At 41.9% G+C, this 16,286-nt stretch overlaps 1 protein-coding gene across 3 annotated transcripts; it reads right to left on the bottom strand.

Moving 5' to 3' along the window:
* Window positions 1-1,419: 1,419 nt before the first annotated feature.
* TRMT10B (tRNA methyltransferase 10B) lies at window positions 1,420-15,299 on the bottom strand. Of its 3 annotated transcripts, none has more exons than XM_033122247.1 (9): window positions 15,115-15,281; window positions 11,389-11,591; window positions 10,851-10,959; window positions 10,108-10,232; window positions 8,319-8,471; window positions 6,910-6,988; window positions 6,122-6,189; window positions 2,415-2,538; window positions 1,420-1,841 (listed from the first exon to the last, which is right to left on the bottom strand). In XM_033122247.1, the coding sequence occupies exons 2-9, from the start codon at window positions 11,572-11,574 to the stop codon at window positions 1,735-1,737; spliced, it is 951 nt and encodes a 316-aa protein (XP_032978138.1). In that variant the 5' UTR covers window positions 11,575-11,591; window positions 15,115-15,281; the 3' UTR covers window positions 1,420-1,734. The 3 variants fall into 3 exon arrangements, with proteins under 3 accessions (XP_032978138.1, XP_032978139.1, XP_032978140.1); XM_033122248.1 differs by lacking the exon at window positions 15,115-15,281 and adding an exon at window positions 14,733-14,865; XM_033122249.1 differs by lacking the exons at window positions 1,420-1,841; window positions 2,415-2,538 and adding an exon at window positions 3,034-5,842 and having other exon boundaries at window positions 15,115-15,299.
* Window positions 15,300-16,286: the final 987 nt, after the last annotated feature.

The raw sequence follows: 16,286 nt of genomic DNA, 5'->3' as shown, positions 1-16,286 counted from the left end.
TAAAAAGTATAAAGAAGCAAACAAAAACCACCTGTAATCCTATTATTCAGTGGTGAGTATGTAATAGTTAATCAAGTATTGTTCCAAGTATTTTGCTTGGATTAACTCTAAGTAACTGCAAAAGACACTTCTCCTCCTAGTGGAAGAAACTGAGGCACAGACTTGAACTTGGCTGACATTCTCAACCAATTATATGTGAATGCATGTTGTTCAAATTAGAATTACAGGATTATACTTCATATACTACTTTGTAATAGACTTTGTCCACTTCAAACAACATTTAATATATTTCTTTCATGTTTGTTATTAAAAATTTAGTAGTTGTATATTTCATTTTCATGTTATAGTATATTTTGGATATGTCCAGTTTTTTGTTCTATAAATAACACTGATGAGGATCTCTGAATCCCAAGTCTTATTTTACTAAGATTATTTCCTAGAAGCCAAACAAAAAAACTACTTGCTTAGATTTTGAAAAAATTGGGGAGGTTTGTGATGGACTTGGAGAAGAATTTGATATTTGGCATTTTAAGCAAAGCCTTTAGAGGTGGAAATGAAGCCTGCCAGGTGATCCAGGTCAGTGGTTGTGGGGTCATAGATCTCCCTGAGAACATAAGAATTACAGACCCCTGCAGTCTATTCATAGGAGCTCCCTTTTGGATGGCATTATAGAACTCATGCAATATGTTGATAAAAACCAAGGAATATGTGTTCCTAAAGATGTTTCCTGAAGACTGGGCTGTTTTGAAGTAAAAAAAGACACTGATGTAATTTATCAAGTGATCATAGCTCCTGAAGGATTAAATTGTGAAGGGGAGGGGAAGGACAGAGAAGTAACCTTTTCGTTCTTTTGAGATACAGAATACATTTCTGAATTTGCTAGCAGCTTAGCTATCAAGTTGACTAACCCAAACTGGTCAGAGTAACTGAAACAATGGTATCGAACTAGGACATGAAAAAAGGAATCACTGAGATTTGTATAATGGGAGGTTTTCTAACATGCTTGTATCAGATGCAGTGTATTTTCTGGCTATTTTCAAGTTAAGACTTACCAGTACTGTGTTTTTGCTTTTCAATTTGATCTGTTACAAATATATTTGAAAAATCTAGTTTGCACAAGGCTCAGAATGATACAAAGATACTCCCACAAATTACCCAGTTAGGAGGCTACAGTTAGGAAGAGAGAAGTCCTCCACACCCATACTCAGGGGAGACAGGGTAGGAGCCACAGGTGGGAACAAAGTGCTATGGGAGCTCAAAGCAGGGCTAGGTTAGGACAAGCTGATTTTGCAAAGCACATGTACAGCATATTACTGAGTTCGGGAAAATCATCATGATCAAAGGAGGCTGGAGAAAAATCATACAACTTTATGATACCAGTTCAGTGAACAACTCTTGATAAAGCAGTAATTATTTAAAGAGGTTTTTTTACAAATAGATGTACAAAAAATGAATTAACACATCCAAAGCCATGTAGTTTAAGGGTTAATTCCTTGTTATGTAAACTTTTTTACTTAGGTAACATATATCTGGGCACTTCCTGTGAGCCAGGCACTATGGGAGATATAAAAGAGCATACATAAAATGTGGTCCCTGTTATTAGTTATCTATATTCTAGTGAAGATCCAGGATGGCAAGTAAAGGCAAATGTGTGCCATCACCCGTTTGCTCTGCTCTTTGGTCAAGACCCTTCCAGCAACTTCGCCTCCTGCAGCTGCAATCTTAGGCTGCCCATCATTCCACTGAGTTCTGAAGTACGTAGCCTTTTCTGGAAGAAACTCCTTTCTTCAGTGCTTCAGGCCAGTTTCGAGTCTCAAAGTAAGTGGACAGGATATCAAATACTGTTAGAAGGGTAAACAGAAAACACAGTGACCACACACTGGGAAAAAACTAGTACATGACTGATGAGAAAAAAGATATTCTGGGATATTTCATTCAACAAAGCTACTCCACACCACACATGGTACTAGATCCTGGGGAGACAGGCAAAGAGACAGGCCCTGCTTGCTCCCAAGGACCTCAGCCTACACAGAGATACAGGCCTGTGAACGGACACTGCTGCAACAGGAACACAAAGGGGGGGCCCTGACATGTCCTGGGAGGGGGAGGGGATCAGCCAAGATGCCTGTGAACTGAATCCTAAAGAACAAATAGGAATTCTCTGGTCAATGATGGGTTCAAGGCAGGGTATTCTAGGCCAAAGCAACAATTTCAACTATATTTAACATAGTTGGGAATCAGGAAGAAAATGAAAAATGCCTCCGAGAGGCCAGAATGCATGTCATAAAGTGCATGTGGTAAAATCCAAGCACATCAGTGACGGGAGATTGCTTCAAGGGCCATTCAGTCTTAAACACGATGCAAAGAAGCAGCACCAGAGCTAACATGTTAAGCATGAGCCATGTGAGCAGTACCTTGATTGATGGCCAGTATCTCTGAATGATAGTTTTTCCCATTCTTGCGTCTGACCATGTATTCCTGGATTGGTAAGCGGGCTGTCTTGACAGAATGTTCTCGGGCCTTTTGAAACGTCACCTTCTGCAAATCACAGTTAAATATTTTTCTTTTAAAAATAATACACAAAGGGGCTGGCCCGGTGGCTCAGGCAGTTAGAGCTCCATGCTTCTAACTCCAAAGGCTGCCGGTTCGATTCCCACATGGACCAGTGGGCTCTCAACCACAAGGTTGCCAGTTCAATTCCTCGACTCCCGCAAGGGATGGTGGGCTCCGCCCCCTGCAACTAAGATTGAACATGGCACCTTGAGCTGAGCTGCCACTGAGCTCCCCGGATGGCTCAGTTGGTTGGAGTGGGTCCTCTCAACCACAAGGTTGCCAGTTCGACTCCTGCAAGGGATGGTGGGCTGTGCCCCCTGCAACTAGAAATGGCAACTGGACCTGGAGCTGAGCTGTGCCCTCCACAAGTAAGACTGAAAGGACAACAACTTGAAGCTGAAAGGCACCCTCCACAACTAAGATTGAAAGGACAACAACCTGACTTGGAAAAAAGGCCTGGAAGTACACATTGTTCCCCAATAAAGTCCTGTTCCCCTTGAAAAAAAAAAATAAATAATACACAAAGATATCACTGTAATATGCACAGCAAATTGTAAGAATCCCCATTTACCACCACTCCAATTGCCATCTGTAATCATAATTAATGATAAGTGTATTAAAAACAAGTAGCCTACGGTAGGAAGGAAGAAACTGCAGATAATTAAGACTCCTGTTGATCATGAAGAATGTTTGTTCCAAGTAAGAAATGGCTTGTGTGGCAACACCTCACTTGGGAGTCCTTTATTCACGAGCTTCCACTCACTACTACTTACAACCAAGAAGGAAAGAAGTAAAAGGAGCCATATCTACAGACACAATTTGCATCCAAAAGTCCAAGCAGTTGGGAGAACAAGCTTGGCCCTAACTCAGTGAAACCCAGTTCTGGATATCTGGAGTTTTCAGCTCAGAGGCAATTGGTAGCAAATTAGAGAGGAGGGGGACAGGATTTAGGTCAGGTACAACACTAGCAGCATGACAACATTAAAGTGTGAAAGCACACTGCCCAATTAAAAGGAAGGGCTCTGAAAACTGCAGAAAGGGGTGACAACTCAAAAAGTCCAACAATCTGAGGCCGTTTAGGGTCAGAGTACAGTAACTGATGTCCCTGAGTCATGAATTTATATTTGCTACCTTGTAAGAAGCTCTACCTATTTTCAATTTCAAGTTTAAAGAGAAAGGTTTAGGTTACTGGGGTAATTAACATACTCAGGGCCTCGATAATGAAGAATTCCACTTCTACCACCCATCACGCATGTTTGTCTATCCTCTGTGACCTCTCTCCCAAGTGTTCTCTGGCTTTAAATGGACAACTCTTGTGACAGAGTGTTCATGCATCCTGGGGATTGACGATACCTAAAGTAAGTTCTTGATATTGAACCAAACTTTCTGTTTTATCTGAGACTTCCACTCATTGTCCTAGTTCTATCACCCCAGGGCCACACCAAGCAAGTCAAATGCCCTTCTCCAAGACAGCCGTTCAGGTATTTGAAGGCAGTGATCATGCCACTATGCCTCCTCTCGTCTCCAGACTCATAGTCTCCGTTCCTTGAGTATGATTTAGTTTTGAGTCCCTTCATCATTCAGGTCATCACCTCTTCTGAACTTGTTCTAGCTTATCCATGTCCTTTCATTGACAGTCCCATGATTGACTGGCCACCATGAGTATGGTCTAACCAACTGGAGTAGCGTGAAGCAGACCTAGCACCTTCTTTGTTCTGATCCCTGGATTACCTCCCTCTCAGGCTCACATGAAACACAATTCCAAGAGAGAACTTCCAAAAATGTTTTAAGTGATGTAATTCAGATGGGATAAGGGTACAACTACTCAGAGAACTTCTTTGAAGGATAACACTCTTTGCACATATGAGATGGTTTTTTTTTTTAAGTTTATTCCTTTACAATCACTTTGAATTCAAAGTTAGTAGGATGCTGCTCTGGAGGAGCTTACAGTCTAGTTTCTGTTCTCCGAACATGTAAAGATAAAATGACTCCTCTTGAGGAAACGTTGTTCTTAGCATATTTCTGTGAAGAAGTCAAACTCTCCAGAAACAACTCAAAAGTTCTACGAGTATACAGCTGACAAATCTTTGTGCCAGCTGTTTTTCAGTTTAAATGGTGGAGAAATAAAAGAGAATAATGTGTCAAAACGGTACATCTATAGATGATATGCTGCTCACTGACCCTCTAGACTTTTCTGCCTCAAAAAAGGGGCTGTCACTCCACTGTGGGAGACAGCATTTAGCTGTTACGTCTTTTTAATCTTTTAATCTAAACCTCCCTGACTATCTTAGTTTTCATTACATTGACTTTTTTGAAAGTCTGGTCCAGTTGTCTTGCAGAATGCCTCATATCCTGGATCTGATTCCTCTTAATTAAATTTAAACATTTTCTAGTAAGAATGCTTCACAGGTGAGATTCCATCACCTCAGGAGGCATCTAATGTCACTACTGGTGATTCTAAGTTTGGTCATTTGGTTAAGATGGTGACCTTCAGATCACTTTACTGCAATGGTACATTTTTGCCTTTGTAATCTGCGGGGTGGTACTTTGAGACCATGTGGAGAGTCGATTCCCCAATAGCCTTTTGTTCAATCAATTCCCTGAATCAAGGATTACCCCAGGAGTGACAAAATAGTGATTTTTTAAATTTTGTTCTGCATTTCTCATTTATTACCTGGCATTCTTAAGAATATCCCCCCCGCCTTTTGTTTTAGATTATCACTATGGAGTCATGAAACACTGACCTTTTTAGAAGAAATGCAATTCAGTTAAATATCATCTGTGTTAAACATGTGTATCTCATACATATAAGAAAATATATATAAAATACAGTCACATATATGAAAAACATATATATAGATATACTCACAAACAGATACTTGTGTGATTATACAGTATATCAAAAGGGATACACAAGAAAACAGTGGTTGCCTCAAGTGGGGAACACTGTGGATCAAGGATGGGAGGGAGACTTATTTCTCACTGTATTCCGTGTTATACATTTTAACTATTACCTCATTTTTATTATCTAGCCAGTGTTCATTAGTAAATATAAACTAGTATAATGATCAACAAATACTTATATGATAGGATATTGAAAAACTCTGCAATTATTCCAATAAAATTCTAATTCAACAAAAGAAATCTGGACAGTACTATGGACGCTGAGATTATAAGACATGTCAGCATGGAAGATGGACTAAGAAGGAGCAAAACGACTCTCTCACCACGAACAAATAGCTGGTAAGAATGCTGAGTCAATGCTTCCTTGGTCAAGATCAGAGTTCTCCTTCCAGAAATGAAGAGAGGAGAGAAGAAAGGAGTTTAGCAATGGCTACCGATGTAATTCCCCAACACCTGAATGGATTCTGTCAGGTCAGGACTCTGACACTGCTCACGAGGAGCGAGGGAGGGCCCAGTGTGAGGGCGAGCGCAGGCAGAACAGGCTCTGACTTCCTATTCCCTCTGAGTTTTTAGGCCTTTTGGGTAAGATTATAACCGGGCAGGTGCGTCTAAAAAGTTAAGCACTTTGCGAAATACAGTTTTTAGTCCTAAAATGTACACTTACTTTCTGAATGCTTTCATCCACAAGTCCACCAAGGATGTAAACTTTGTTCAGATCAACATCTTCAAGAGCTAGTGAAAAAATGAAGGCCACTGAGATCAAATCTGTTTTATTTTTATTTTTATGTTTTTGTTTTTTTAAGATTTCTTTTTTTCTATTAGTTCAAATCTGTTTTATAATTTCCAAAATCAAAGAAAGTAAAAGGGAAGAATGATAAAAGTAGAAATTTAATGAAATCGAAACCAAAAAGGTAGATTTGCTAGTTATCTGAAAAGACCAATTAAACAGATAAACCTTTGGCAAATCTAATCATGAAAAAGGGTAGTAGACTCCAATGAATATTAGGATGCAGAAAGAAGACAAAATTAAAATTACACAGGAATGTGAAATAATTAGAAGAGAATATGAAAATTAACTTACTACCAATAAATTTGAAAATTACGTGAAAGATACTTTTCTGGAAAAAAAAAAAAAGAAGTATATATATCTAACATTGATCCAAGAAGGGTCAGTAGGGGGAGCTGACCAGGGAAACCGGGAAGGTTCCAGGTAGCTCACAGGTCCCGATGAGGAGGGAGACACTACATCTGTGCAGCTGTGCACACAAAGTAGGACAAAGCATCCAGTGAGGTATCTGTCCATAAGAGGTGTGCAATTCATGTACATTCCCTTTTTTTTTTGGTGAAGGGGTGATACTCCTTGGGTGGCTTTAACAAATTCTGCCACAGGGAATACTAAAACAAAGGGCTAGGCACAATGTGCTCCATGAATCCATGCAGTAAAATACATACCATGTTCTGAGTCAGGAGTCAGGTACACAAGGGTTTCCAGGGGAAATAAACTAAAGCAGTCTTCTTCTGTTACGTCTAGCTGAAAAAAATGCAAATAATCCAATGTAGTGTGCAGTAGGTTAACAGTCCACAGTGCAGCAACTAGTTACCGGACACCTAGTTTCTACCAGGCATGGCTCTAGTGCATCGAGGGGATACATGTCTGACAACCTGTTCTCAGAAAGTGCTCGACTGGAGATGGCGAAGTAGAAAGGCACAGACATTCAACCCTACAAAATGAGACAGGAAGTGGGGAGGCCCTAACAGATCTACAGGGAGCATGTCTCTAACGATGAGGGAGTGACAATACCTTCTAGTGAAGGGAATGCTGGAACTGGGTTTCTGAAGGAGGTAAGATTGACACGTACAAAAGGCAGAAGCACTTAAAGTGGAGGGAATCACCTAAGAAAGGCATGAAGACAGGAAAACAAAGGGACTATGTGGCCCTGATAGTGGGTCTGTCTGGCTCACACACAGGAATCGTGAAACAGAGAAAAGTGAGGCTGGAAATGGCTGTTGTACAGGAAGGACTGTTAAGACAGAAACGGGAACCATGACCAACTGGGCAGCACCGCAGTGCACTTTTTACACTCATTGCCTCCGTGGACCTCCCTAGGAAAGGCCACACTGCCCACACTCAGCTACATAATGCAGAGACAAGGACAGTTTTAGTGGCATTTCTTAGGAACTGATCTGGATTCTTGCCTATACAGCAATCACTACATTTATGAGATCTGAGGGAAAGAGTTGGAAAGTAACTTAGTACCCTCTAAAACTCATCTTAAATCCACATTACTTCCATAAGGATTCTTTCTCTTCCTCCAAAACTCATGTTTCCTAATTCTGTATTGCTGAGAACAAGAAAGGAGTTATGGCATTGACTGGAGTATACAGTCTAGCATATAATATACAGGATACAAAATACAGTCCTAGGTACTGGTAATATTTATTTGCCAATGCAATGGATGGATAAAAAATTTTAAGTATAAGAACTGATGAGAAGTTTTATTTTTTTAAGATTGTAATAGTGAAAACATAATTTCTATATACAGAGGGTACCAAAAAAAGTATACACATGTTAAGAAAGGAAAACTGTATTAAAATTGTAATACTCAATATATACCAATAACAAAAGATGAGTACAAGTCATGTTTGACTCCTGCAATTGCAAGAGGTGCTCAAAGTGGCTACTATCAATGTCCAGACACTTCTGATTATGGCGAATTACTGCTTGAGCAATGTTGACCAAAGTGTCCACTTGTATACATTTTTTTGGCACCCCCGATATATGTATGTTTTTATATCAAAATATGAAAAAGTAAAAAGTCTACTCTTTAAACAATTCAAATAATATGCAACATGAGGCTTACCAGGTAACTAGAAAATCCATCATTTATCCTCAAACACTCTTCATACAGGGGACTGTCTGTTGCGAATCCAGTGAGGCAGATCCAAAATGGCCTGTCTGCTTTTTTATTTGAACCATACAACCTTCGGATCTGTCCAGCCAATCTACTTAATTCCTTCAAAGACATAAGGATGACTTAGGGTGGAAACATGCCCTCTCTTTCTACATTATCAACAAACGGTACTCAGTGAGTTCATTGAGAGCGATTCTGGAAAATGTCATGAACAGAACGACCCCTTTTACTGTAGTAGTGAGTACAAGCACGTGAGTGCGTGTTACACCCCATGGCATTACACCTTATAGATGAAAGGTAAGGTAATGAATGATATTAGCCCAGAAACAGTGAGTTAGTGGAAAAACTGAGAATTCTCCCTCCTTGTGGACCTGCCATTATATATCTAACATGATATGTGAAATTGTGCTTTTAGCTTTCATCTAAAATCTGACCATGTGATGTTTACTAAATTTATTACTGAATTTATTAAAAAAAAGTTAGATTACTATGCAGACACTTTTATACAACATCAGGTAAGCTTGGCACCTTCTCCCTAACTCCAGGAGTTGTAATAGGATTGGCAATTTTAACTTTACATCCTGATTCAGAGTCCTTACCCTAATAGAAAGGTAGTTTCACAATCTGGCCTAATTTGGTTCAGTAGAGGAAAAAAAGGCTTTGAGTTTGCTTTAAGCTGATATCTCAATATAAACAGTAGGAAATTCTTGGTGACCTTTTCAGAGGGCTATAGGTAGAGGTACTGTGTAAAAACTGCAGAGCTTCAGTTTTCCTAATTTCTCTGAAAAACATGCAAACACTAGCACATACAACAGGGATCTTGAAAAACAGAAAGACTTGTTTTGCAGTATGAGGCCAAAAATTAAGGCCGAATATTGTGTGCTGCCTTGACGTCTGGTGAAACTGAGAGAGGCTTGAATGGCCTAACTACAAATTCCTCTCCCAATTCTGTTCCCATAGATAAGGTCCCCTATCTAAACAATCCTCTTATTCAAGGGGACCAGGTGCAGTTCCTGTTTATCTCTGGGCAGTGGGCTTCAATTTTATGCCAATCCACTGAATTATTCCAACAAACCAATCACATCCTCCTGCAGGAAGCAGGGGCACCCCACCCTCTTGATACTACAAAGCCTGTCTCCCACAGCCCCTGGTTGTCCATTCTGTTCCTGAGTGCAACTTCATGTGGCCCTGCATAGCAGGCAGTGTCATCCTCCCCCAGGCTGAGTATATGTGACTATCAATCTTACCTGTCCAGTGTCAGGTGTCATGTGTTCAGCCACCCCTAGGATCCCAGGATGGAAATCCCTCTTTCACCAATAGGATGAATGGGAGACCACTAAAATACATTTCAGGAAGACCTCCCACCAGGGAATCTCCCCACAACAAGCAACAAGGCAAATATTTCTCTCCCCAGCAGAAGGCCAAAGATTTCGTCTCTGGAGAATTGAACTCGAAAGGCTCCATCTAGACTGGGGATACTATGAACACAAAGGCAAAGGGTTGATCTCAAAACAGAAGATAAGGTAAAAATTTCCAAACTAAACCAGAGGATATCTAGTCTCTTCCTGTTTCTTTACAACAGCCATCTTAGAACTTAGCCATGTCTAGGAAACTAAACACTTTGGCTGCTTTACTACAGAATCACAGAAGCTAGAGCTGGTCACGCTCTTCATGAAAGCTGCTCACTTCTGGGCCTCCCTCATGTGAGTAGGAATTTGGAGCTTAGTGGATGTTCTACCTTCTTAGACATGTGGTGGGTCATACTCAAATCAATACAGAGTCTTGGTCCCGAGTGTTTGGCTTCCAAAAGTTTCTCCTTGGTTAAGGATCTCAGAAAGCGTTTGCTGTGCTGGGGGCAGATGCCTAGAGTAGAAATATCAGAAAATAGAAGTGGGAAAACACAGGAATAATATTCAGTCAGAAACAAATCTCCCCAGCCAGGTGAATACTAGTTGCATGTGAAGAAAAACTTGAAACTCGTGCAAGGTATCCATTCATCAGGCAGGTTAGGTGCAGCAGAGTGGTGAGGAGCGTGGGCTCCGGAGTGCACTGCTGGGTCTAAATCTAAGTGCAGTGTGTTCGTTTATTACCAGTATCACCTTAACCAGGTTATTTAATTTCTCTGAGCCTCAGTTTCTTCACCTACAAAATGAGGATAATAAAAGGACCTATTTCTTAGGGTAATCCACGCAAGATTCTCAGCACTGAACCTAGCACGTAGCACTGAATAAACGTTAGTTGTTGTTGGCATAATTCCTTCTACTTCTGACACATAAATACACTAGATAGCTTATATTTGAAAGGCAGACTTCAATTTTGTTTTCTTTGATACTTTGATTCCCAACAAAATAGGACAATAGGCTTTACCTCCCAGATGTTTGTTTTTACTTAAAAACAATATTCCTACTCTCCTAGGAACACGCAGATACCAGTTTGCTAAGAAATAAATGCAATTATTCCAGCAATCTGATTTATTGTTACCTGAATTTTCTACACGATTGGCTTTTCTTCTTTCTTTCTCTTGCTTTCTTTTGCTCTTCTTTGCTGCAACTATTTTTTCCCAGTGTCTCTGTTTTCTTTGGACATTTTTCTTAGGTTATCCAGAAAACAAAATTGTTTGAGAACTTCATAAGCACCAAAAAGGAAAATGAATATTAGAAACAGTTACTCACTTTTTTAAATTAGATATAAAGTTAGGAGAGAAAAACGGTATTAGCCTTAGAAACAAAAGTAAACTAGATTGTGTTTAGAGACAGCAGAGCCGCAGAAAAGAAGTGTGACATGTCAACCTAAAGCAGTTTAGGTTTCCTGACCCTTCTGAGGTATATCAAAAATTCCTATTGAACTGTATTTACTTTCCCTGTGACTCAAATGGAACTGAAGACTTACACCAGTTAGCAGGATATACAACCCTTGGAATACACCGAAGTCATTCCCAGTCTTTTTGTTACCCGTTTCTGAATAGGGGTCTCTGGGGCATCCCATCATCTCAGAGCCCATGGCCACTCGCAGCACTCACCGAGCACCACACTGCAGCGCCTGTGGGCAGTGTCTCTCCCTCCTGATGCTCACATTCCACATCAATCTGCAGAAGCCGGAAGCTGTCAGAGAGGCCATCTTCACCTGTGTCCTCGAGGATTGCTTCTTGCTCCTGCAGCACGTCTGACTCTGTTTCCCGAGCACTCCCTTCCAATTTCCAGTCCATGTGCTTAGTCCTCTGGCCTTTTCACCCAGATTAGAAAAAGGCACAATTACGTGAGACATTACCTAATTGTGACACAGGAAACCAAGTCATTTATGGTGTGCTTTGAAATGCATGCAAAGTTGAGGGTGGGACAGAGACGAAGTTTCAGTTTATTTTCAAAACCATTCCAGTAGCAAATATTTATTGAGCACCTATTGTATGTAAAGTCCTGTACTAGAAATATCCTTGGAGGATGAATGGCTGGCTAGCCAAAAAATATGGTAAAGAGTGCCCCAAAACCAACCAGGAATTCTTCCAGGTTGCTGGTGAGGCATCAGAATTTGTTTTTCCAAACTATATATTCCTGCCCCCAACTCAGTTAAGCATCACTGCAGCAGAAAGCCAGTCATCAGCCCTTCTCTCAGAAGTGCTGAGGTAGAAAAATGTAGAGCACCACTGTTGTAACACACTTAACAAATGTCACCATTTCGAAGTGGCGTTCAAAATCCTTGAGAAAGATATGAGTACAAAATGCTCCAATCTACAGTTAAGTATCACAGACAAAGAATGGTCTAACCATTGCTCACGGCTGCTCCTGCGTCTAGTGCCCTACCACCATTTTAGGAAAAGCACATCTTTGAAAAAGCAAATCTATGTAATATGATCCATGCATATGGTGAAAAGACCTATTTATAATGAAAAGTAATGATCCTCACTCTGACCCCTTCCACATCTAGTGGCAACCCTTAACCAGGTGTCTTTAGTTCTTCTGGTTTATACCATTACTTTTTTTTTAATTAAAAAAAAGAATTATTAAAAAAATTTTTCCAATTAGTTGACAGACAACATTATATTCGTTTCAGGTATACAACATAGTGATTAGACATTTACATAACTTAGGAAGTGATCACCCTGATGAGTCTAGTACCCACCTGGCATGATACATAGTTATTACAATATTACTATATTCCCTGTGCTGTACTGTACTTCCTTGTGACTCTTTTTATAACTGGCACCATTACTTCTTGATTCATCAAGTTTGAATTTTACTGACTCCCTATCAAACACTTGAATTCAAATCACTTAAATTAACCCCTTTTATTTTTTATTTTTCTGTCAGTTACTTTGACCTTTAAATGTCTTTCTCAGGTATAATTTACTTACAGTAAAATGCAAAGATTTTAAGATTTGAAATTTGTGTTCATTTTCTTGACTAGGCTAAAGTTTACTTTCGCTTAGAAATCTTTTCTTTCATAGTCAGTACAAATGTTAACATATTTATTTATACCACTGACTGTGGCACTATGAGTTTATGGCATACACGAAATTTAATAGTGTACATAGCATTTCTGGAGAAATGAGGAAAATACCAAGTTACGCTTAAACATTTCGAAAGTGTTGCCTTGTTCACATATGAACAGCAATGTTGAATATAAATACCGTTTTTAACAAAAGACATCCAGACCTGTTAAGATAGTTCCTTTAGATGACTGAACTTTGTTATGCCAACCATCAGTGTCATCTGCATTTTTCTACATTTAGACATTCCAAAAAGAACAAATGAAAACTTTAAGGTAAGCTGGTCCAATACTTAACAACCTCATTTTATTAGGGGCAACAAACATAAATTTGTTAAATGAATGCTAGTTTGTTAACAGCCAATGTGCAATGTGACCTCTTCCTCCTCTGAACTCTACAGCATTGTGTATTCTTATTTGTGTCTGTCCATTCATTCAGTCAATAAATATTCATTGAGCTCCTGCTCTTTGTCAGGCCCTTTTGGGGAATGAGTGGGAGGCAATGAATGTAGATGTTTCATTGGAGAAATCTGGATTAGAAGTTGGAGTAGCAAGAGGGGCTGCAGAGCTTTCCATTGCTGTTTAAAAAACTGGGAGGTCAGAGCTCATTTTTTCTCTCCTATTGAAGGTCCCTCCCTTTTCAGGAGGGACCATGTACCTTCATTTACCTAAACACTGAACAGTTCATAGAAACTTGCAAACAGTAGTGGTTGAATAACTGTTTTTTGAATTAACTGATTTAACCCCCACCACCCCCATTCCCTTCCTTCCTATTCCACTCCTTGGATCTCCGACCTCTCCAAATTCTTATAGTCCCTGAGAATGTGGTTCAGACCAGGAACTTGGGATACAGAGATCGTGAAAAGCAAATGAAGGCAACTCCAACCACTACCGGAAGAGTCTGTACTAGAGCAGACTGGGCACTCATGAGGACAGGGACCACATCTTTATCACCTTTGTATCTTTGGTGGCAGGACAAGGCCTGGTACAGAATGGAAGCTCAGTGAATACTGACTCAGAGCTTGCCACCTAGTGATCTTCAGAAAGCAAAGGTGAAGTTGGACATCAAAGAAGCAGTAATCTATCAATCTGTGTGAGACGTTATATATGCCCAGATTTAGCATTTCATTTCTTCATTAAAAAATGTTTTCGGAGGCTCCATTACAGGTCCAGGGCTGGGTAGTGGGGTTACTCCATTAATTACTTAATCATTTAACAGTTACCAAGTACCTTACATAACAGCACATGCTGAGGATTTGGGGAAAATGTTCATTCTGTCTTCATGGGGCTGCAATGATCAGACTCAGCCTTGCATGATAGCTGGTCTGCCTGGTTGCCCACCAGATTACAAACCCTTCCAGGGAACAGAGGATAAAGAATTTACAGGCACACCCCCAGTACTCAGTACGGAGCGTCACAGAATAAAAGCATCCTAAATGATTGACAATCAAGTCACTCTTCTGCTCAGAACCATGCAGTAGTCTCCATTTCCCTTGCAGTAAATAGTCAAAATCCTTCCAATGGCCTATTCTGATCATTAAGGTCTACCTCGTCCTTCTATTGTCCTCTGCACTGTCTGGTCCACTTGCTGTTCCTCAAACATATCAAGGGTATTCCCACCTCAGCGCCCTGGCACTTGCTGTTCTCTGTACCTCCAATGCTCTTCCCCTAGACAATTACATGATTACCTTTTTCACTTCATTCAGATTTTCACTACCCAACATTGCACATATTTTACTTATTTTTTTATTGGCACTTCCCCATTCCTATACCGTAAGCAAGTGTTCTGTTTGCTTTGTTCACTACATCCTCTTCGCCTAGAAAAGGACTTGGTACATGATAAAGCTCGCTACTTGCTTCATTAATAAATCTCTCACCTACCCCCGTTTCTGAGTTTTCTAACCCAAATCCCACTTGATGAGCAGATCCCTCGACGCTAAGTGCAGGACCAGTCTCCGCGCTTGTCTCATTTTCCCATTCTCAATTTTGGTCTCCCGAAGCTGGCTCCACGCCTCAGGCACCTTCAGCGCTGGAACACCTAGACCCCAGGCTGGCAGGACCCCGCCTGTGGGCCCCGCCTGACGCACAGGCTGCGAGCGCGAGGGCAGGCAGGAAGGGACAGCAGCAAGAAGGTGTGGGACACCAGGCCACACGACTGTTAGACGCCGCTTCCCCAGCGTGTTCCCCGCCCGCGAAGGCGGCGGCAGCGCCTGCCTAAAGCCCCCGAGTCCCTCCCGCGCCCCCCAACGAGCCCCGGGGGTACCTGATCCCGTCACCTCCTGCAGCGGCGGCGCACAGCAGACCCGCCTCTGGCCTCACTTCCGATTCCTGCCCCTCCCGGAGTGGCATTCTGGGTATTGTAGGTTTCCGCCCCGCGCTCGGGGTGCGGGGGCCGGAGCCGAGGCTTGCGCTTCCCGGCCCGACCCTGGCCCTAGGGAGCTGCGTCCCGGCGGAAGTGTTGCCGCGCCTCTCTGAGCTTGTTCCCTTGTTAGGTGAGGATTACAGTCCCAGCCAGTCCCGACCCCCCCAGGGCTGCTGCAGGTGACCAGGCGCTTTGATGGCTGTCAAGGATCGGACATTGCGAAACTGGGCTGAAACCAGATTTGAACCACCCTTCTTCTCGCAGTCTGGGGACCTTGCCCTCCCCTGGGCTTCCCCACAACTCGCAGGGACCGCGAGCTGGCACAGCCCTTCCCTGAGCACATATTCCTTCACCCGTACCTGGCTGTCCAGGCTCTAGAGCTATCCCAGCTCGAGCAGGTAAGGAGTGAGTTTAGACCCTGGCCACTCGCCCTTCTCCATCTCTCCTCACATATCCACGGGGAAGCTGAGGCTCACAGACCTGAAGCGACTTGCTCAAGCCTTGTCTTGATAAAAACTATCAGCCATTCTTCCTTTTATTCCTGCAGCTCTAGGGGTCTCACCCTTTCCGAGAGACCCTACTATGAAGGAGCCGGAAATATCTCCCACCCAGGAAACCACAGCCTGTTGGATCGCTCTTTGCGCCCCCCCCCCCCCCCCCCCCGTTTCCCCTTCTGGACTTTCCACAGCTCCTTCAGCACTTCCCACCAGGACCCCAAATCATGCTCCAGCGGATTCTTTATTTGCTACTGGAGTTATTTTTAAATGCTAAAACTAAGTATTTTGCGCCAGAAGGCTATTTCTAAAACCCAGCTCCAACAGTCTCTGTGCTCAGAAGTTGGCCCTAGCTTTCCACTCAGCAGGGCTTGCAAAGTGACTCAAAGGCTCTTCAGTGGCTCCCACCATACCTACCAGTCCCTGCGCCTTGCACTCAGCCATACTGAATACCTTTCGTCCCTGTCTGCCACTGTTCTTGTGTTTCTTCACTTTCGAATGAGCTCATGGCTACTTCCCCAATGCAAAGGCCTGCTAGCTGGTCTCATTGCCCGCTCCCCCAACCCCACCATTTGCCAG

The sequence above is a fragment of the Rhinolophus ferrumequinum genome, chromosome 12, assembly GCF_004115265.2.
Source record: "Rhinolophus ferrumequinum isolate MPI-CBG mRhiFer1 chromosome 12, mRhiFer1_v1.p, whole genome shotgun sequence".
NCBI lineage: Eukaryota > Metazoa > Chordata > Mammalia > Chiroptera > Rhinolophidae > Rhinolophus > Rhinolophus ferrumequinum.
The sequence above is the reverse complement of the archived record's forward strand: the minus strand, read 5'-3'. Positions and strand labels throughout refer to the sequence as shown.